The sequence below is a fragment of the Carlito syrichta genome, unplaced genomic scaffold (genome assembly GCF_000164805.1).
Source record: "Carlito syrichta isolate Samal-C Ts95f unplaced genomic scaffold, Tarsius_syrichta-2.0.1 Scaffold279535, whole genome shotgun sequence".
Classification (NCBI taxonomy): Eukaryota; Metazoa; Chordata; class Mammalia; order Primates; family Tarsiidae; genus Carlito; species Carlito syrichta.
The window spans coordinates 541,028-563,124 of record NW_007223631.1 but is presented as its reverse complement, the minus strand read 5'-3'; the positions used below and the strand labels follow the sequence as shown (position 1 = coordinate 563,124).

The 22,097-nt window shown below is 38.3% G+C and overlaps 1 protein-coding gene across 6 annotated transcripts in view; it reads right to left on the bottom strand.

Moving 5' to 3' along the window:
• DLD (dihydrolipoamide dehydrogenase) overlaps positions 1-21,324 on the bottom strand; it is a 38,943-nt gene extending 17,619 nt beyond the window's left edge. Inside the window, exons 1-7 of one of the 6 annotated variants that reach the window (XM_008052508.2) lie at positions 21,049-21,324; positions 19,093-19,171; positions 3,822-3,901; positions 3,250-3,318; positions 2,430-2,499; positions 631-731; positions 177-320 (exon numbers count right to left, since the gene is read on the bottom strand). In XM_008052508.2, the coding sequence (XP_008050699.1) occupies positions 177-320; positions 631-731; positions 2,430-2,499; positions 3,250-3,318; positions 3,822-3,901; positions 19,093-19,171; positions 21,049-21,087 (582 nt within the window). In that variant the 5' untranslated portion in view covers positions 21,088-21,324. The remainder of the gene's footprint in view (positions 1-176; positions 321-630; positions 732-2,429; positions 2,500-3,249; positions 3,319-3,821; positions 3,902-19,092; positions 19,172-21,048) is intronic. The other 5 variants (XM_021709736.1, XM_021709735.1, XM_021709734.1 and 2 more) reach the window with 5 other exon arrangements.
• Positions 21,325-22,097: the final 773 nt, after the last annotated feature.

The window sequence follows — 22,097 nt, the reverse complement described above, 5'->3', positions numbered from 1 at the left end:
TATCTGGTCAAAATCACTGCAAAATAAAGACAGGTAATTTCCCAAAGCTGAATGACTGTCAAAAATAGTATTTCAGTCAGAAATTACTTATTCAATGTTCACAGACAACATATGTAATTTGTAAAACATATTTCTAATAAAAGGTGTAACAGTTGTAAATTATAAAGCATACATACCGTGATTCCAGGAAAAGGGGTAACTTCTGAACCTGTAGCTATAAGAATGTTCTTTGTATCAATAACCTGAGTGCTGCCATCGGCTTTCGTAGCAGTGACCTGATTTTTGCCAGTTATCTTTCCATATCCATTGACATGAACAACCTTTATAAAATAATGTTTATAAATTCACGAAGTTTAAAATAATCTTTTTGATTAAAAAAACATAATAAGAAAAATAAATACCCTGTAAGTAATTTATCTAAAACAAAATGATTCCTTACTTAGTAATGCTACACATGGTGCAGCAAAAAAATCTGTTATATATATCAGGGAAATCTATTCCAGGTTAGCAAACTGTTTTAAATTAAATAAATTATCTCCCATAGCCAAGTTCAAATATCATCACTCTGTTAGCATAATGCAATGTCTAATGTGTATTCAAAATAAAGAAGTCTGAACATTAAACACTGACCTTATTCTGTTTGAATAAATGGGCAATTCCACCTGTTAAAGCTTTGACTGCAGTACTCTTCTGCTCCATCATCTTCTCTAAATTCAAGCGAACTTCAGACACTGTAATTTGTTAAATAAATCTTTAGACCTTAGCTAAATTCTTGAAGCAATGGGTAGTATTTTTCACTAACCAAGGTCTGGAAAATTTCAGTGTAATGCTTATAAACTGTATAAAAGGCAGAACTAAAATTTTCAAATTTAATAACTGACAGTGATCATAGCTGACAAAAGATCAACAACACCATATCACAATAATAAAACCTATCAAATGCTATAAAATGTTCACCCACAAAAAAAATACAATCCCAAATAAAACATTATATCCCACCATGACAACGTATTCACCAAACACTTTATAAGTCTGGATGATATTTCAGTATAAATGGCAGAATAAAAACATCATCTGAAATTTTAAACAAAGGAAAATGCTAAATTTCATTTTTAAAAACTAATAAAAAATACATAGTTGAACATTTCAAATACAGAAGCTTAACATAAAACAGTTTAATCACCTATGTTTTAACCACTCAACTACCTCAGAAGAGAACTCTAAAACAACAATGTAAGACAAAAATGGGCTGGGTACAGTGGCTCCCAGCACTTTGGGAGACTGAGGCAGACAGACTGCTTGAGCCCAGAAGTTTGAGAACATCCTGGGCAACACAGCAAAACCTGTCTCTGAAAAAAAAAAAAAATTAGCCAGGTGCGGTGATATGCACCTGTATTCCCAGATACTCAGGATGCTGAGGTGGAAGGATTGCCTGATCCCAGAAGGTTGAGGCTACCATGAGCATCATCGTGATCATACCACTGCACTCCACCCTGAACGACAAAGTGAGACCCTGGCTCAAAATAAATTAATTAATTAATTAATAAATAGAAGGATATCTCAGAAATCAGCTCATGCAACAACCAACATATATCTTAAGAGATAAGGAAAAGGAGACTTCAAGGGACTTGTGGTTTATCTAAGGTCACAGGGCAGGAATGCAAAGCTTTGCTTATACTGCAGGTCTCCTGCCTACTGTGTCTCTTCTTTCCTTACATCATTTCACTTTTCCTCTAATTGGATATACATCACCATTATTCCCAGTGGACTGCCTACACAGTCCCTTTCAGACACCTGCTGCTATAAAGAAACAAATGAAGAAAAGGTAACACCCCAAGGTATGTTTAGGTCCAACTCAGAACAGACTACCCTTCTGGAAGCATCTGTCAACAACAATAATTGGAAACAAAATTGAAAGTAGCCGGAATAAAATACATCAGGAAACAAGATATGTTATGAATGTCTTCCTCCTTTTCCATTATGCCCTATTCTTTCTCTACTCTAATGTTTCTATTATCCACAGTTTGGGGAGGCCTTCCCTTCTTTATCTTTACCTGCCCGTAGCACTCAACCTCCCCAGTGGAATCAACCTGGAATCAACTGGAATCAACCTCCCCAGTGATCTCCAAGTTTCAAGGAAACAAAAACTGACTCTTTACACACACAAATACAGTCTTAGGCAAAAGTTGGCAAAGGAACAGAAGATATGACAGAAATCTGAATTTTTCAGGGTCAGGCTTGGCTAGCACTTGGATAGGAGAAATCTGGACTTAAGCTTTCTTAAGTAAATCTCTACATTTCTGACATTCTTTTTCTTATTCCTCCCTCACTAAACGCCTATTATATGTACATTAGACACGTATGTCTTTAGTTAGAAGAGTCAAGTCAAGCAACCTAGCAATATCACTAAGTATGAAAAGTATACTTACTTTCAATTCCTCTAGATGCAAAATCTTTTCCATGAGCCATATGGTAATAATGAGAGTTATTCAATAAAGCCTAAAGGAATAAAAAGATGAAATTATCAAACATTCATAAACAGACTACATACAATCAAAAAGCACTTATGATATAAAATTCTCTTTCAAAAGTTCTCACCTCAAAAAATGGTATCTGAGGTGATAAATATGTTAATTAGCTTGATTTAATTATTCCACATTATATTCATAAATCATATCACTTCATATACCATAAATATATACAACTATAATTTACCAATTTACAATAAAAAATTTTCTTAAAAGTTTAAAAAAAAATCTACATGGAATAGTACATAGGACTATACCAATGCAGTTTTTCTTCTTATGTAATTAATCAAAGACAAACAATGGTGTGAAAAACATTCCACAAACAAGAATAAAAAACAAAACAAAAACATCTTTACTGAAAAATGAAGGCAAAAGTACACACTTCAGGATGGCAGGTGAAAAAGGCAGACATATTTACCTATATAAAGAACCTAAAAGAATTTAATGTCTATTATCTGTTTCATTAGTAAAGGAACAAGAAAAAAAAAGGAACATAAGAGTCCGTTTGAAGAGAAACCTCAGCATTCTGACACAAGGAAGCTATTTCAGGAATGTGTGGCAGACTGGTGACAGTACTCTAAATTTTACAAAAGAAAAACAAGTTTTATGATCCTTGGATTATTTTTTAGTAACTGCATTAGTCTAACCTAGTCTCACTCCATTCTTCTAGTTGGTAGCTAACATCAACAAAATCTCTGCACTGTACAAAACATATGCTCACCTTAGAAGGAATACAACCAACATTCAAGCATGTCCCACCAAGTGTTTCATTTTTCTCAATGCAGACTGTCTACAACCAAAGAAAACATTATTTAACTGCATATAACCTAAAAATTTCAATTCACTCAAATTTCCAGTGTATCTGTCTTAAATCATTTACAAAACAAGCTACTCAAGCTTTTTACAGAGACTAAAATATAGAGTCCTTTATAAATTAGCATTTAAATAATACTAAACTTTTTCAGGTTAACCCCAAAGCAAATTATTCTAAAAGATATTTTTGTTTGCTTCACAATACCAAATATATGCTTTTATTTCTATTGATGGTCTTCCAAAGTGTGATTACAAGCTAAAATGAAAAGCATTAGGAGAAGAAAAATAATATTCACCTTCCATTCCAAGAGAATACTACAACCAGATGAATCAAATTTTCATTCATTAGTCTCAGACTTACAAATACTTTAGAAGTTAAGAAATTATTTACCAAGTTTTTACCTGCAAAGTACTGTGAATATATGATCAGCCCTTCCCAAATTAAAATGAATCAACACCTAGTTTGAGTGTCAACCTTACCTTGAAGCCTAACTGGGCAGCTTTAATAGCAGCAACATAGCCTCCAGGACCAGAACCTATAACTGTTACGTCAGCATCAACTACAATAAAAGCAAATTGATATAAAACAGTAAATTGTTCAGTATTTACCAAAAACAGCTCTTTAAAAAGCATACAAACAACTTGATATTCAAACCTCCAAAAGACAACATATAACCAGAATTTCCTCTACATAACACTATTTTCTTTCTAGGTTCTTGTCATTCTTTGATGCTACTGAAAATGGCACAAATTTTAAATTCATTTTCTGTTATTTTCTATTCAGTATGACATGGAAGCACAACTGAGTTCTGTAATACTAACCTGTACTCACTGACCTTGCTAAATTCTGTAGCTTTAATGATAAATGGCAGGAATTCAGCAACACTGGAAGACAAGTCTATATAAAGAAAAGAGCCTGAGCTTTGGAATCTGACATACCGGGCTTCAAATCTCAGTACTGTCACTTATTATTGTCACCCTGGCCAAGTGACTTAACCTTTCTATAGTAATATATTTTATTGTACTTTCTATAGGCATAATATCACTGCCTTCAATGACTGATATTAGGATTAAATAAGATAATTTTATATAATGCCTTAGTATTTTCAATAAATTTAAGACTAATTGCCTCTTTCAGGTCCTTAACCTTCTGAAATATCAGGAAAAAAAATCAGCTTCCATATAATGCCTAACATATGTTTTGAACTTCATTTTCATATTGATAAATTTCATATATTTTAAGATAATAAGCTAACCAGAATATTCAATTATCTATTACAAATATGTATCATAAAATGATAAAAACTGAAAATTGACCTTGATTGGTAGTCTTAGGAATATAATAATTATAATATAAATGTACAGGCCAGGCTCGGTGGCTCAGCCTGTAATCCCAGCACTTTGGAAGGCCAAGGTGAGTAGATTGCCTGAGCCTGCGGCTTCGAAGAAAAGGTAACATCCCAGCCCAGGCAACTTGGCGAGAGCTCGTCTCTACAATAAATAAAAAATTATCCAGGCATGGTAGCACACACCTATCCTTATGGCTACTTGGAAAATGAGGCAGAAGGATCACCAGTGACCAACAGGTTGACGCTTGGGTGGCTGTGAGTGTGTGCCACTGCACTCCAGTCTGGGTAACAGAGTGAGACTCCAACTCAAAATAAATAAATAAATGTACAAATAAGCCCAATTACTCTCACTCTCCTCAATCCAATTTCAAATAGAGTAACAATGACTTTTAAGAGTTAGGAGACAAGTCTCCCTCCTCCCCTTCCCAATTCCAACTGATCTAGCATTTAGCAGTTCATAACCCATATTCACAGTTCTGATTCTCAGAACTTCCTTTAAGGAAGCTAACGATGGAATAATAAGACATTTCACAGAAGAAACAAAGAGGTTCAGAGAGGTCATTTAACTTGTCCAAGGTTATCTAGCAAGTGAGTGCAAGAGACAAAACTAAGTTTTTTTAACTCTACTTCCATTATTCAATGCTATTCCATGCCCGAATCCTAGAGAACAATAATCAAGTTTTATAATTCCTAGCAATGTGACCTTATGAGTTATTTAACCTGCTTATCTTCACTTCCTCATCTGCAAAAGACCACAAAAAATCTGTCATGTGACAGAATAAAATAATGTAAGTAATTTAGCATAGTATCTGCAACATACACAGTAAGTATTCAATATATAGTTACTATAGTCTGACCTACAAAGATAACAACCTGTGACACCCCCTCCCCAAAAACACACACCCCTACAAGGTGGGAGTGATGCCATGATTCCAAAAACCCTTGCCAGCCTCAACAGAATCACAGAACCTCTGTGTTGGTAAATGACTAACAAGTTATTCCAATCAATTTTCCACAAAATTTAAGAGTCCTTCCTACTGAGTAAATGAAAGTACTGAATTCTCCTTGGTTATATCAGATAACTGGAATTACTCAATACATGAAAAAAATATAAAACCAATCCAATACATGAAAAAATAGTGCTTCAATTTTTACTGATCCATTTGTGCTATTTGGGCATCCTATTTGGTTCTCTGATTTATATTCAGAATTAAGTATATAATAAAATATAAAGCTACTTTCAAATCTTGAACCAAATAATGATATACACAATATCCCTTCCATGGCTTTTTTTTTCAGAGATGGGGTCAGCTCTGACACTCGGGCTGAAGTACAGAGGCATGATCATAGCTCACCGCAGCCTCAAACTTCTGGGTTAAAGAGATTCTTCCACCTCAACCTGCTGAGTAGCTGGAACTATAGATGTGCACCACCAAGCCTGGTTAATTTCTGTAATTCTTTTTTTAGAGATGGGATCTCATTATGTTGCCTAGGCTGGTCTTGAATTCCTGGTCTCAAGTAATCCTCCTGCCTCACCCTCCCAATGGCTAGGATTACAGGTGTGAGCCACCACACCCAGTTCTAATTTTTAATTTCACAGTGATGTAAATACAATCTACAAAACAGGTTTTCTTTGCCAGATACTTTCCTGATTAAAAATGTAAGTTTATTGACCAGGTACAGTGGTTCACACCTGTCATCCCAGCACTTTGGGAGGTCGAGGCAGAGGATTACTTGAGCCAAGGAGTTTAAGACCAGCCTGGGCAACATAGTGACACCTTGTCTCTACAAAAGAAGATTCAAAATCTGAGCTGCACATAGTGACATGCACCTGTAGTTCCAGCTACTTGAGAGGCTGAAGCAGAAGGATCCCGTAAGCCCGGAAGGTTGAGGTTGCAATGAACAATAATCACACCACTGCACTCCAGCCTGGGCAACAGAGAGAGACTCTGACGAAAAAAATAAAATAAGGTTTAATGAATAAATTTAAACATGGAACAGCAAAGTCAAAAAACAAAAACCAAAAAACACCCATCCCTACTGCCATACAGCCCAGAGAAAATTGTTTATAGGTCTTGCCAAACTTTCTTCCATGAAAGTTTTTATAAAACTTAAATTTTGCTATATACTATTTTATAATCTTTTCTCATTTTTATATGCGCATATATATTTGAGTCTATATATTATTGCAACAATTCTTCAAAAACCTTTTTAATGATTATATATATATTTGAGTATATATTTTATTTTTAATCACTGATGTACTACCATACATACAGTAAATCCATGGTACAAAAATGAGAAATCAATTTGGTTTGGAAAAGTACTGGTTTTAGCAAGTAAAGCTAAAAGAAGTAAGCAAGAGATAAAAGTAACTGTCATTTCCAGCAAAATGGTGATGGAACAGGGCAGACTATGAAAGTCTCTGCAAAAGCAAGTGTCCAAAAAGACTCTCTGCATGAGTGGGTGTGCGCCGGTGGGTGACTGAAAGTCTATCTGAGGAGAGACTCAAGTTCATGGACCCGATGCTCTCCTCTGGAGGTGACTGTAATGCCCCACCGTCCTGAGATTGGAGCCCCCAGTGCACAAGATTGTCTGCTGTTCTCGTGACTCTCCTGAGAAGAAGCAGAAAGCTGCTGATCCTCACCACCTGGCACCCAGCCCACGCCATCACCTGTGACAGCAGAGCAGCACAAGCCCCAGGATTGTGGAGAGCAGGTCATGGAAAGCTGGAAACGAGTCCCATCACTGGAGAGGAAATGCCGATTGGGGCCAAAATCTCTGTCCCAGGACCAGGCAGAGACCCTCATTGCCCCGCCCAGCTACGCCCAGTCTCCAGCCTAGGACCTAGAGGTTATCTCCTCATCAAACTCAGGAAGACAGATGCCCCTCCCCCACACTGGAAGAGGCACAGACAGGTCTGATCTGAGTGGGAGCCTTGACAGCAGCAGCAGCAAGTCAGTTGAGTCCAGATCTGATCCACTCTCCTCCCACAGTAGTTCATGGGGCATCTGACCCACACTGAGAGCAACCCTATCAGCCTGCGCTGAGAGCAGAGGGGAGAGGCTAAAAGGAAGCTGAAGTTAGAGGAACGGCCTCAGAGAGAGTTTTGTTTTTTTGTTTGTTTTGCTTGTTTCTTGGGGGTATTTTTGGTTTTTTTCCTCTTCTTTCTGTTTTTGATTACATTTTTGTGCTTGCTTTGTTTCTGCTATTTTAATATAGTTTTTTTATTAAACTTCCTATTTTTGTATAGGTATTTTTGAGGGAAAGTAAATCAACAGGGGGGTTTTATCAGCTTGTGTGTTTGTATGATTGTATGTTTTTAAAAAATCTTCTCTTTGTTTCTCTGTTCATTCATTAGTAGGTACACCTGTCTCTTTTCCCTCATCTTTTCTCTCTCTCCATCTTCCTTTCGTCTTCCTCCTTCCTTTTACCATTCTTTTTCTTTTTTTTAAACCTCATTTTGCTTTCAGATAGCAAACATAACCCCACTGCATGGTCAGACTGTAAGACGGTGGGAAGTGGGTTCCAGGGGACCCACACATCTGTCAGCGAATAGTGGAATCTGCAGATAATTTCTGAATAACAGCTCCTCCCTCAATTAAATCTCAAAACTGCAAAAAGTACAGCCCCCCACCACCAGTACAGTTTCAGAATTGAACAAAGCCAGAGGATCTACATAAGGAAGAATAGGAGACTGAGCAAACAGAAGTAAAAGCTCCCCCCCATTACCGAACAATAGAATTAAAGAAGAGGTTAAAAAATGGGGGAGGAAAATCTACACAAATGAGAAAAAACCAAAGGGAGAATATGAGTCTCACACAGATACCTGGGAGGTCAACCATTGAGAACACAGACTTCGGAACGCAAACAACGAAGAGCCCCCAGAGTAACTAGTCTCAATCCACAAATCCAGATATCAAGATATTAATAGAGAGAATAAATAGAAATGAGGAGAGCAAGAAGAAAGAATGAAGGAGTTGATAACTGAGATAACAGCAATAAAGAATACAGTGAATGAAATAAACAACAAATTGATAAGGATGAAAAGCAGAGTTAATCAAGCAGAAGAAAGAATCTCAGAGCTTGACCAAAATATGGAACTAACCCAAACAGTTAAAAACACAGAAAAGAAACTTAAGAAGAAAGAACAAAACCTCCAAGAGATGAGCGATTCTATCAAGAGGCTGAACCTAAGATTAATTCAAATCCCTGAGGAAAACAGAGGCAGAGACCACACTGGAACAAACATTTTATGAAATTAACCAAGAAAATGTCCTTCATCTCATCAGTGATGCAACCATTCAAACACAAGAGATTCAGAGAACCCCTGCAAGACAACAAATGAGAAGACCAACTCCTAGACACATAGTAATTTGCCTATCCAAAGTAGGTACAAAAGAAAAAATCCTAAAGGCAGCAAGAAAGAAAGATCAGACTACCCACTGGGTAAGACCAATTAGAATAGCAGCAGACTTATCTACAGAAACACTTCAGGCCAGGAGAGCTTGGAGCCCAATCTTTCAAGTTCTCAAAGATAAACAATTTCAACCAATAATTACCTACCCAGCTAAGCTAAACTTCATCATTGATGGAGAAGTAAAATCCTTCCCAGACATTCAATCCCTAAGAGTTTACACTGCCTCCAGACCAGCTCTATAATAAACACTTAAGAAAGCATTAAACATAGAAAGAAAAAAAGAATGACAACGCCCTTCCCAAGAATGCAGGGAAAAGGTTGAAAACACACATAAATCAACCCCAAAATCAAAAGAAAGAAAACAAACAAGCAAGCAAACAGCACCAACAACAGCAAACTCTATAAGAACCTCATGACAGGGATAAACTCTCATATCTCAATCATTAGCCTGAATATGAACAGACTAAATGCACCAATGAAAAGATACAGAATGGCAAAATGGATAAAGTATCATGAGGCAACAATATACTGTCTCCAAAAGACTCATCTCACCAGAAAGGACACTCACTGACTCAAAGTAAGAGGATGGGAAACAAAATTTCAGGTGAACAGAACACAAAAGAAAGGAGTCATGATCTTAATATCAGACAAAATACCTTCTAAGCTATCAAAATTAAAGAAGATACAGAAGGTCATTACATAGTGATAAAAGGTTCAATCCATCAACATGAAAATATCCATCCTAAACATATATGCACCCAACATAGAAGCACCAACTTTCATAAAGTAGCTTCTAGGTAAACTAAAAAAAGATATTGACTCAAACACTATTATAGCTGGGGACTCAAATACCCCACTCACAATGCCAGACAGATCATCAAGACAAAAAATCAACAAGGAGATCAGGAACCTCAACATGACACTTGACCAAATGGATTAAATTGATACCTACAGAACACTCCACCCAACAAACACAGAATATACATTCTACTCATCACTACATGGAATGCACTCTAAGATCAATCACATCCTCAGCCATAAATCAAGCAAAAGCAAATTCCGTAAGACTGAAATACTGCCATGCACCTTCTCAGACCACAGTGGAATAAAAACAAACATCAACACCAATAAAGTTCCCCCAAAACCCACAAAGACACGGACATTAAGCACCATGTTGCGAAACAACCCCTGGGTCAATATGGAAATCAAAACAGAGATTAAAAGATACCTAGAAACAAATGAAAACACAGAAACATCTTACCAAAACCTCTGGGATGCCATGAAAACAGTCCTAAGAGGAGAATTCATATCTCTATGAACTCACATGAAGAAAATGGAAAGATGACAAGTTAACAGCCTAACAAATCACCTAACGAAGCTGGAAAAGCAAAACCAAAAAACCATAACTTCAACAGAAGAATCCAGATCATCAAAATAAAAGCCCAAATTCAGGACATAGAAGACAAAAATATAAAAAAAAAATCAATGAAACAAATTTGATTCTTTGAAAAGATAAACAAGATTAATGGACCCCTAGCTAGACTAACCCAGAAAAAGAGAAAAAAGCCCAAATAAACACAATCAGAAATGCAAAAGATCAAGTCACAACTGACCCTGAAGAAATAAAAAAGATTATCAGAGACTACTATGTATACTTGTATGGAAACAAACTTGAAAACCTAAAGGAAATGGAGGACTTTCTGACATCATACAACCCCCCCAGGTTGAAATGAGAAGAAACTGAGACCCTAAATAGACCAATAACAATCCAGGAAATTGACTATTTCATAAGAAAACTATCCACACACACACACAAAAAAGCCCTGGACCAGATGGCTTTCCAGCATAATTCTGCAAAACATACAAGGAGGAACTGATACCAATCCTATTGAAAGTATTCCAGGGAATTGAGAAAGTTGGAATGCTCCCCAAATCATTTTATGAAGCTAACATCACATTGATATACAACTTCAGTACAGATCCAACAAAGAAAGAGAACTACAGGCCAATATCCTAGATGAACATAGATGCTAAAATTCTCAACAAGATCCTAGCAAACCAGATCCAACAACACATCTCAAAAATCATCCACCACGACCAAGTAGGCTTCTTCTGCAGGATGCAGGGCTGGTTCAACATTCACAAGACCATAAATGTAATTAAATACATCAACAGATGTCAAAACAAAAAACCATATGATTATATCATTAGACACGGAAAAAGCTTCTGATAAAATCCAGCATCACTCCTTGGTAAAAACCTTCGAACATCTAGGTATAGATGTAACATACCTCAAAAGAGAGTATCTACGAGAAACCCACAGTCAGTATACTGCTAAACATACAGAAATGGGAACCATTTCCCCTGAAAACCAGAAGATAAGGATGCCCACTCTCACCCCTCCTGTTCAACATAGTTTTGGAAGCCCTAGCTAGAGCAATCAGACAAGAGAAGTACATCAGGGGTATTCAAATAGGAAAAGAGGAAGTCAAGTTATCCCTCTTTGCAGACGACAAGATTCTACACCTTGAAAACCCAAGAGAATCTGTCAAAACCTCTTTGCACTGATAAAGGACTTTGGCAAAGTCTCAGGGTATAAAATAAATGTGCAAAAGACAGTCGCATTTCTATACACCAACAATAAACAAACTAACCCAAATAAAATCACAATCCCATTCACAACAGCAAGAAAAAAGATGAAATACCTTGGCACCTTCCTAACCAGAGATGTGAAAGACCTTTACAACAAAAACTACAAAACACTGCTCAAAGAAATCAAAGATGACACAAACAAATGGAAAAACATTCCATGGTCATGGATTTGAATGTTGTCATTGTTAAGGTGTCCATTCTACCCAAGGCAATCTACAGATTTAACACAATACCCATTAAGTTACCAGTAGCATTCTTCTCAGACCTGGAAACGACAATACAGCAATTCACATGGAAAATAACCACGAATAGCCAAAAAAATCCTCAGCAAAAAACAAATAAAGCAGGAGGTATCACACTCCCAGACTTTAAACTTTATTATAAAGCTACAATAATCAAAACGGCCTGCTACTGGTACAAGAATAGGCCAACAGACCAATGGAACAGGATAGAAATTCCAGAAGCAAAACCTCAATTTCTCAACCAACTCATCTTCAATAAAACCTTCAACAACCACTGGGAAGGGGAGAACTTATTCAGTAAATGGTGCTGGGAAAACTGGCTGACCACATGCAGAAGATTAAAACAAGGCCCTACCTATCACCATACACAAAAATCAACTCTAAATGGATCAAAGACCTAAACGTAAAACCTCAAACTATAAGAACCTTAGAAAATGCAGGGAATACCCTTATGGAAATTGGAACTGGCAACCAATTCCTGAACAAAACCCCAAGTGCCCACGTCATAAGAGATAAGATAGACAAGTGGGACTTCATCAAACTGACAAGCTTCTGCAAAGCAAAAGAACGATCAAGAGAGCAGGGAGACAGTTCACAGACTGGGAAAAAAATATTTGCCAACTGTATGTCTGACAAAGGCCTAACATCTAGGATCTACAAGTAACTGAAACATGCTGAAACGAAAAAAACAAACAAAGTGGGTAAAAAATATGAATAGTCATTTCTCAAAAGAAGACATACGAGTAGCCAAAAGAAGACCAACGAGCAGCTGATCACTGATGAAAGAGTGATCAGCTCTACTAGTCATCAAGAAATGCAAATTAAAATCACACTGAGATACCACCTATCTCCAGACAGGATAGCCATTATCAATAACTCAAAAAATAACAGATGCTGGAGAGGATGCAGGGAAAGGGGAACACTTCTACATCGTTGGTAGGAGTGTACACTAGTACAACCTTTGTGGAAAACAGTTTGGTGACACCTAAAGGATCTAAAAATCGACCTTCCATATGACCCCGCAACCCTCTACTAGGTATATACCCAGAGGAACTCAAATCACTCTATGAAAAAGATACCAACACATGCATGTTTATTGCAGCACTGTTCACAATAGCAAAAACATGGAACCAACCATGCTCCCCACTGAAAGAGAACTGGATAAAAAAAAATGTTATACATATACACAATGGAATATTACGCAGTCATATAAGAAGGACAAAATTATGAACTTCACAGCAACTTGGATGGACTTAGAGTCTATCATACTCAATGGTCTATCACAGAAAGAACTGAGTATCACATGTTCTCACTCATAAGCGGACCTTGAACAATTATCATAATGCTATAAGAAATGTGATACATATACACAATGGAATATTATGCAGCCATAAAAGAGAACAAAAACAGTCAGGCTCAGTGGCTTAGTCTGTAATCCCAGCACTTTGGGAGGCCGAGGTGAGTGGACTGCCTAAGCCCATGGGTTCAAGACCAGCCCAGGTAACTTGGCGAGACCTCGTCTCTACAATAAAATTAAAAATAGCCAGGCATGGTAGCGTGTGTCTGTAGTTCCAGCTACTTGGAAGACTGAGGTGGACGGATCGCCGGAGCCCACAGGTCGACACTGGGGTGGCTGTGAGTGTGCGTGCCACTGCACTACAGCCTGGGTGAAGGAATGAAACTCTAATTCAAAAAAAAAATAAGGACAAAATTACAAACTTCACAGTAACTTGGATGGACTTAAAAGTCTATAATAAAGTGATCACAGAAATAATGAACAGGTATCACATGTTCCCACCCATAGGTGGACCTTGAACAATTCATAATACTATAAGAAAAGGATTGGCAGTAGTGGGAAACTGCCAGGGAAGTGGGGAAGGAATTGGCAGTAGTGGGAAACTGCCAGGGGTGGTGGGGCACACCTAATCAACAAGCATACCTGCATAATGAACATTTGTAGACCTAACCCTGAATTGTACCCCACATCTTTAAAATAAAAAATTACAAAAGTAAAAAAAAAATACTATAAGAAAAGAACTGGTAGTAGTGGGCAACTCTCAGGGGGGCGGGGCGGGATTGGCAGTAGTGAGAATCTACCAGGGGAGTGGGGAACACACCTCATCAAGGGTACCTGCATAACGAACATTTGTATACCTAATGCTGAATTGTATCCCACATATTTAAAACAAAAAAAAATTTTTTTAAGTTAGCTGTCAAAAAACATGGGTTTTATTTCCCAATTGACTATGCAATCTTGAGTGTTTTTTAACTACAGAAAATACCAAAAACTCAAAACAGGTCACCTCTCACTGAAAGTACTAGATATAACATTCCATCACAATACCATTAAAGTGCTAAGAAGCACAAAAATGAAGACAAAAACAGAGTCTTTATCTCAAGATTTGTCAACTGAGAATACAGGAGGGTGCAAGCCAATGACAAACCTTCAAAAACAAACCTGTATCTAGAGGACATATTCAAATGTCTGCAGTTCACTTTGAAATGCATCAAAAAATAAGATGGATTGATGGACAGATAAATGACAGGTGATAATATAAATGTCAATGAAAGAATCTATGAGTGATCACTATAAAATTCTTATAACTTTTCTAAAATGTTTACAATTTTTCATAATAAAATATCAGAAAAACAAGTCATCTAGTTCTCATCTGTACCAAAGGATACATACACATAAAAGTTTACAACACATGAATCTGATTCACCCTCTCATGTCAAGAAGTATTTCACAAGTTCACAGGTTGGGTTCCAGAAAGTTACAAAATCAAAATACAGAAAAACAGTTAAATGAAATATTTAAGAAATGGAAAAATGACAAATGACAGCTGGGTAGCAATCTGTTTCAGGTGGTAGTGAAATACTGGCAGAACATATCAGGTTGATACTTTAAGAATAATGGGGTACAATCAGAGATGACTCGCTTAAACAAACATGGCAATTAATGTTATTAAAATTAACTGGAAGAGAAAAAGCAGGAAGAAGTGCTCTACAAATTACCCTACAACTGTTACTTATTATACAGTTATAAGGAAAATAAGGCACCCAATTATCCAGGCTACCGTTGAAATAAAGAGAGATCCCAAGTTACAAATCAATTATAATCATCAATAAATTACAAGATATATCCCAAGAAGTCAGTCTGCAATAATATCTACCATTTGGGTAATTTGTTATGTGCCAAACAGTGAGCTGAATGCTTCTTATGTGTTGTCTTATGTAAGCCTCATTACATTTCTTTGACATAGTTAATACTACCATTAACAGAGGAAGAAAAAGGAAGAAAACAACTAAACAACTTAAACAAGGCTGTACAACTAGTAAGTGATCTAGCCAAGAGTCCTACCAGGTCCTTTAGATTATGAAGTGTATGTTCCTATGCAATATGTTCCTATACAATATGCTATTGTCTTCCAAACCATTCAGATGATCCCATCATCTCCAGAGCAATCAAAAACTTCAACTAAAATGACAAGAAGCTACTTTACTATCAGAATGAAGCCAAATATTTATGAATCCTTAACCTATGTTAAAATCATCAGTATCTTCAATAACCTCACAATACAGTGAGGGCAAAGAGGAACACATCAGGATGAAGAACAATATTATTTTTAAAAAGGAATAGGAAAGCATCTCATAAGGCAGTAATCATTAATTACCAAATTCACTAAATGAATATAAGAGCTACTTGGTAAAGTTTATTTGTTGAGGTTTTGCTGGGGGAGGGAGCAGGTAGGGGAAGCTGTTTTTAAACTGTCAATGGCCTTAATCTCCAGTTTATTGCAGTAACCTCCTCCCATAGTAACACCCTATACTTGTTATCACCCAAAACTGCTCAGCCTCTGAAATTCACTCTCTGAACATAACCCTACAACCTCCCAGTCCATAAAGAAGGAGAAATATAGTAAAATAAGAAAGGACTTGAAGTAAAACAAACCTGGTTTAAATATGAACTCTACCACCCCCTAAACTCTTGGGCAAATTTAATCTCTCTGGGTTTTGATTTAACAAGGGAATAATAGTAAGGATGATGCCCACAGCCTAGGTTTGTGAGGATCAGACAGGATGTATGTCAAGACGCTAAGACGGGGCCAGGTGCATACTAGGTACTCAGTAAGTGTTACTCCCCTTCTCAGATTCACCTCCCAACTTGAGTCCTGCAGCCTCCAGTCTCATTTCCATCCTCCGTTACACCTTACCCAGTGCCTCCAGCTAAAACCCAATTTGGATCTTATTCTTTTGCTCTTCACTGGTTTCCCTGTCTCTTGTTAGGGTAAAGTTCATGTTCCTAAGTATAGCATGCAAGTCCCTTCAGTAACTATTTCTCCAGTCTCAACTCCTACCACATTCTGCTTACCCACCAATACCTATGCAGCTTAAGCTTTAGTGCTAGAGACCTACTGTTAGCTTACATGCACAGAACTGTATCAGTCTGCTCTGCTCCATCAAGTAGAAAGATTGACAGCATGCATTTCACATTGCAAACACTACTCTAAGCTCCTGAGATGTGTATGTGTGCATATAAAATATACATATGTGTACATATAATATACACAAAAATAACATAGCCCTGGTTTTTACAGTTTCACATGACAGATTAGATCTTATAGTCTAACTGGATTTCTATAAAAGCTGGGTCTTGTCTGTCTTATTTACTGCTATATCCCAGTAGGTAGCCTAATACTAGCACATAATAGATATTCAGTATTTATTTTTAAAAATGAACAAATAAAAGAATGAATATAGTGAATGTGAGTGATTAAGTGCTACAAGTTTGATTTGTTATGTGTGTGCATGTGTGTGTGTTTTCTGAGTTGGGGTTTCACTCTATCACCCAAGCTGAGAGTGCAGTGGCCTGATCATGGCACTGCAGCCTCAACCTGCTGGGCTCAGGCGATACTTTCTGCCTCAGCCTCCAAGTAGCTGAAACTGCAAGTGCACACCACTACACTCAGCTAGTTTTTAAAAAAGTTTTTTGTAGAGATGAGGACTCGCTACATTGCCCAGGCTGGTCTCGAATTCCTGGGCTCAAGCAATTCTCCCGTCTCAGCCTCCCAAGGTGCTGTGATTACAGGTGCGAGCCAACATGCCCAGCCTACAAGTTTGATTAAGTGCTGTCATGAAATAGAAGGTCACAACAACAATAACAGCAAAACTCTGCAAATTTTGATAAACTTGACACTTAAAAATGTAATATCAAAACATCTCAGATATAACTGAGACTGTATCATAAGCTTTGAACTCCTCAAGTTAGTCAACCAACACTCAACTATGGAAACAGACTGAATAGAACAGTAATTAACCACATAGTATCTAGAGTCAAAAGAATTCTCCAAGGTCTCTCATTCCTTAGCTGGAAAACCTAAGACTCAGCTCATCCACTTACAAAATGGGGAAAATAGCAGCACAAGCATAGTAGGATGGCAATAAGGATTAAATCTGTGCCAGAGACAGAGTTAAGCCCTCAATGAACCAAGTTAGTATTTGTTGTAGTTGAGTACTTTCTTGAGGAAAAGATAGTAAGCAAATACTTCAAATGAATAAAAATATGTAAAATACTTGTTACTCCATCCATTAGAAGTTTTTACACACTTTACATACTTGAGAACTAAGTGATTTACAACTTACTCAATGTCAAGGGATCACCAAATTGATTAAGGAACACTCAGCCTCATTCCATTAAACTCTAAGTTCCTGCTCAGAGGCTGCCTGGCAAACAGAAAGTACTGAATAAATCTTTGTTGAATGATTCAAAGTATGAAAAGTAGGCCTTAGAAATGAAAATCTAAAATTTCTCCTGTTTACAAATTGAGAAGAATAAAATTCCCATTAAACAAGAGAAAAAAGGTATAAAAGGTTCAACCTTTCCCCTCATCGTCAAATTATTTTTTTAAAAAAGGATTTATAGACTTGTGCAAAACTTGGATAAATCACTCACTCACTGCTGGTCAGTGCCAACTAGAATCCTCTCATAGAACACAAGGAGACAGATGGTCACAGCTTCCCAAGATAATGGTTTCTACAATGAAGCTCTAAGATAGGCAATTTTACTTCTAACTTTCTAACTCATATGGGTGAGTCCAGTAAATGTCAAAACAGCTAATTTCAAATAATCAATATCCTTGGTACTGAGAAGTCAAAATACTTCAATATAAGCCCATTAACTTCCTTTTTTAAACACTTAAAAATAAAATGCATATCCTCAGAGCCTTTGAGGAGAGTGCAGAGAGTGGAGGAAAGGAGCTTGAGGGGAAAAAAATCCACATCCTCTACTGAAACTTCAAAAATATTTTTAAAAAAAGTATAGAGGAGAAAATTTCATGACCCACAGCTTCCTTTTAAGGTATATCCTGCTAGTCTTTAAAATGTGCTTTTAATAATACCATCAAGATTTTCATTTAGGGTGTCGCCATTCTAAACAGTGTTAAAACAACCAAGACAACCTTACTAAATTTCCTTTTTAAAATGTAAACACATGAAACTGCTGCTCTGCTCAAACCTTTCAGTGGTTTCACATTGGGAATAAAAGCCAAACTACTTGGCCTGGTTTACAAAGCACTCTATGATCAACCCCTGCCTACCTTTCTGATTTTACATTCAGCCTCTGCTCCAGTCACACCAGCCTTCTTGCTATTCCTCACAAGCTAATTCTCATCACAGATCTTTTTCAATGTTGCTTGTCTCTGCTTGAAATAACCTTCCTACTCCCTTACTTCACCCAGATTCTGCTCAGACTCATCAGAAAGGCCCTTCCCGACATCCTATCTAAAATCATCTCTCTTCCTCCCTGCTACCTGCTTTAATTTTCAGTTACCTCCCAAATATTTATCTATTACTTTTGTATTGCTTGTCTTTTATCATCACACTACAAGTTTCATTAGAGTAGGGCTTTGCCTTGTTCACCGCCTGGAATACACTAGATGCTCAATAAACATTTAAATGGATAAATATATGAACAAATGAATTCTAACACAGATGATTATTAGTTATTCTAATATTCACTTGCTTTTATGTTGAAACAGAAAATAACTGTCAGCTAATGTGATGAAAAACTGTTTTAACTAAGTACTCACTTGACTGATCTGCATAAGTTCTCAGAGGCACTGCAGAAAGTCCCTGTAGGCCATGAGATATTCGATTGAAATGGTTCCTCTAGAAAAAGAAAGAAAATGTTCCTATTATGTAAGATGTGAATCCAAAACACGGAACTACTGAAGGTTGATGAAACCATAACAATTTAGGGCAAATGTATCAAGTACTGATTATTAATGTAACTTCTATTGTCACAGAGAGGTTACATATCAATTTCTCCTCTTTGACAGTAACAATCATTTAAACATTTCAGTCTCAGCTTGCTATCCCCAACTTATTACTTTTTTTTCCTTTGTTTTTGAGTTGGAGTCTCGCTCTGTCGCCCAGACTGGAGTGCAGTGGCACACTCTCAGCCACCGCAGCCTCAACCTAGGGGGCTCCTGCAATCCTTCGGCCTCAGCCTTCCAAACGGCTGGAACTACAGGCGCGCGCTACCACGCCCGGATAATTTTTGATTTACTGTAGAGATGGGGTCTCGAACCCGCGGGCTCAGGCAATCCACTCACCTCAGCCTCCCAAGGCGCAGGATTACAGGCTGAGCCACCAAGCCCGGCTATCCCCAACTTATTATTATAAATATTCAACAAACTATCTCATATTTAACCCGATTTTAAAAGTATTCAATGGTATAAAGTTTCACTAAATTTTTAGAAAGCATGGCTAATTGTTAGTGTCAGGGATCATTTTAATGACCAAATTAAAGATCGGAAAGTTCTAACTTAAGTACGTGAATAATCTACACATGGTCATCCTTTTACTTGTAATTACTGTTTCCTAACTCTATCAAGTACGTATAGTCTATATTTACCTAGAACAATCTATGAAGGTGTTTCTGAGCCACTAATTAGACAAGGTAACTTAGGAAAATGCACTAGGTAACGTACTCATGAAGGTGTTTCTGAGCCAGAAAATTAGACAAGGTAACTTAGGAAAATGCACTAGATAACGCACAGTTTGACAAACTGCATCATAATCTCCACAATCTATACAGGTATGGCTGCCATTTCCTAAGAACAGTAAGGCACACAGAAACAAAGCAAACAGCTCCTGCTCTTATCACATCAAGGTAAATGGGAGGCAGAGACAAAACTGATGTAAAATGTTCTGTATTCGAAGGCAACACTTGCACCCGAGGTCAGGACAGCAGACCACTGAGCAGCAGAGTGTCAGTCCTGAGTGGTAGTCCCAGCAATGCCTCTCCCTAATAGCATGACTTCCAGGATATAACACTAACTTTTGGAAACACAGGCTTCTCATCTTTGAAACAAATGGATTTAATTACTATATTAGATTTAAGGCCTCTACCAACGTAGAATACAGCCAAGGTTCCACATACACACAATTTGGCTGTATCTGGTAGGTAGATTAAAGGTGTCTTGAGAACCTGCTGCAATTAAAGGCATGGGCCTCTAAGAGAACCTGAGAGATGGCAGTGGACACTAGTTTAAAGATGCAGACACTGACGGGATCTTAGAGGGATTCCTAGAGCTATTTTTATTGGGATTGACTGGGTCTGGGCCATTCAAGAAGTGGTCCCAAGGTTAACTGCTCACTGCAGAAAATTAAGGCACTCAGGTATCAGGATTAGAATTAAGAAAGTCAGAAGACATGAAGGGTCAGGCCGTAAGGCTTGTGCTTCCTCCAGCAAGGTGGACGCCTATGTGTGACCCGGATGCCCCTCGGCCCAGGTCTGGAGGTGAGTTGTGTCCGCTGCATAACCTGAACACAGGCCCGCCACTCGACTGCTGCTGCCGCCGCAGAAAGAGCTGTTGCCTTAGAGCCGAGGCCCAGGCTGAGCCGGCGCAGAGGCGGGGCCGGGGGTGGTCCCGGCCAAGCCCCCCGGCCTCTGCCACCCCAACAGCAGGCCACGTCCTGGACCACTGGGTGGGCACCTCGATCCCTCTGACTCAGCATAACCCCACCCACTCGGCCCTCACCTTGGCCAAGGAGTAGTACACACGACTCCAGCTCTGCATTTTTCCGCCGTATTTTCCCTCCCGTCAACGCTTTCACCTCCGCTGGGCGCCTCAGCCGCTTCGCCAAGGTCTCCCCGCCCTGCGCATGCACAAGCACAACTTACCTCATCGCCCGGGAGCCACGCGATTGGCCCGCGCCATCCCGCCGGATGAAGCGTTCCCGTCATGCTCGGCGTCGTGCGCTGTCGTAAAGAGCGTAGGCTTTGTGGCAGCGGGGTGTTGTGGGACCGTTTTAGGAGGGCCGTCGGGAGGTCTGGAACTGCGATGCAGTCTTATATTTGGAAGACAAAATAAATAAGCGAATAAAACTATCGTTAAGCGAATGCACGCTACCGAAAGTCAAACTTGACAAGTTCTTGGTTGTGCTAGGCATTCCTCGGTACTTTCCATAGACATCTCGCTTCATCCTTACAGCAACCGTGTGAAGTAGTACTAGTATTTTCATTTGTTGCATGAGGCCCAGAGTGGTTGGACAAGACCCCCAAGGTCTCACAAGGGAGAGAGAACTACAGCCATGGTCTTTTAAAAAAAATGTGTTTTACAGATGTGGGGTACAAGTCAGGATTAGGTACATAAGTGGTCTCCTTCAGGCAAAGTTTGAACCTCCCATTGGTTCTCACTTCGCCTGGCTTAGGATCAGGTACCCTTATTAATGCTATGTGCCCCTTCTCTCTCCTCTGGTAGTGTCCCATTACTGCCACTCCCTTTCTTGTAGTATTGTGATAAATGTTCAGGGTCTACTTATGAGTGAGAACATGTGGTACGCAGTTCTTCGTTTCTGTGATAGATCACTGAGTATGATAGACAAAATCCATCCAAGTTGTGCAGCCCTGGTCTTAACTACTGCTTTATAATCTCTCCCCTCAGATGCCATATAAAGTGTGGAACCACGGACTTTGGCATCACCAGCATCATGCTCTAAGTATCTAAGCTGACTGGCACTAAAGAGAAAACACATCATCTTTTTTTTTTGAGTTGGTGTCTCATTTGGTCACCCAGGCTGGAGTGCG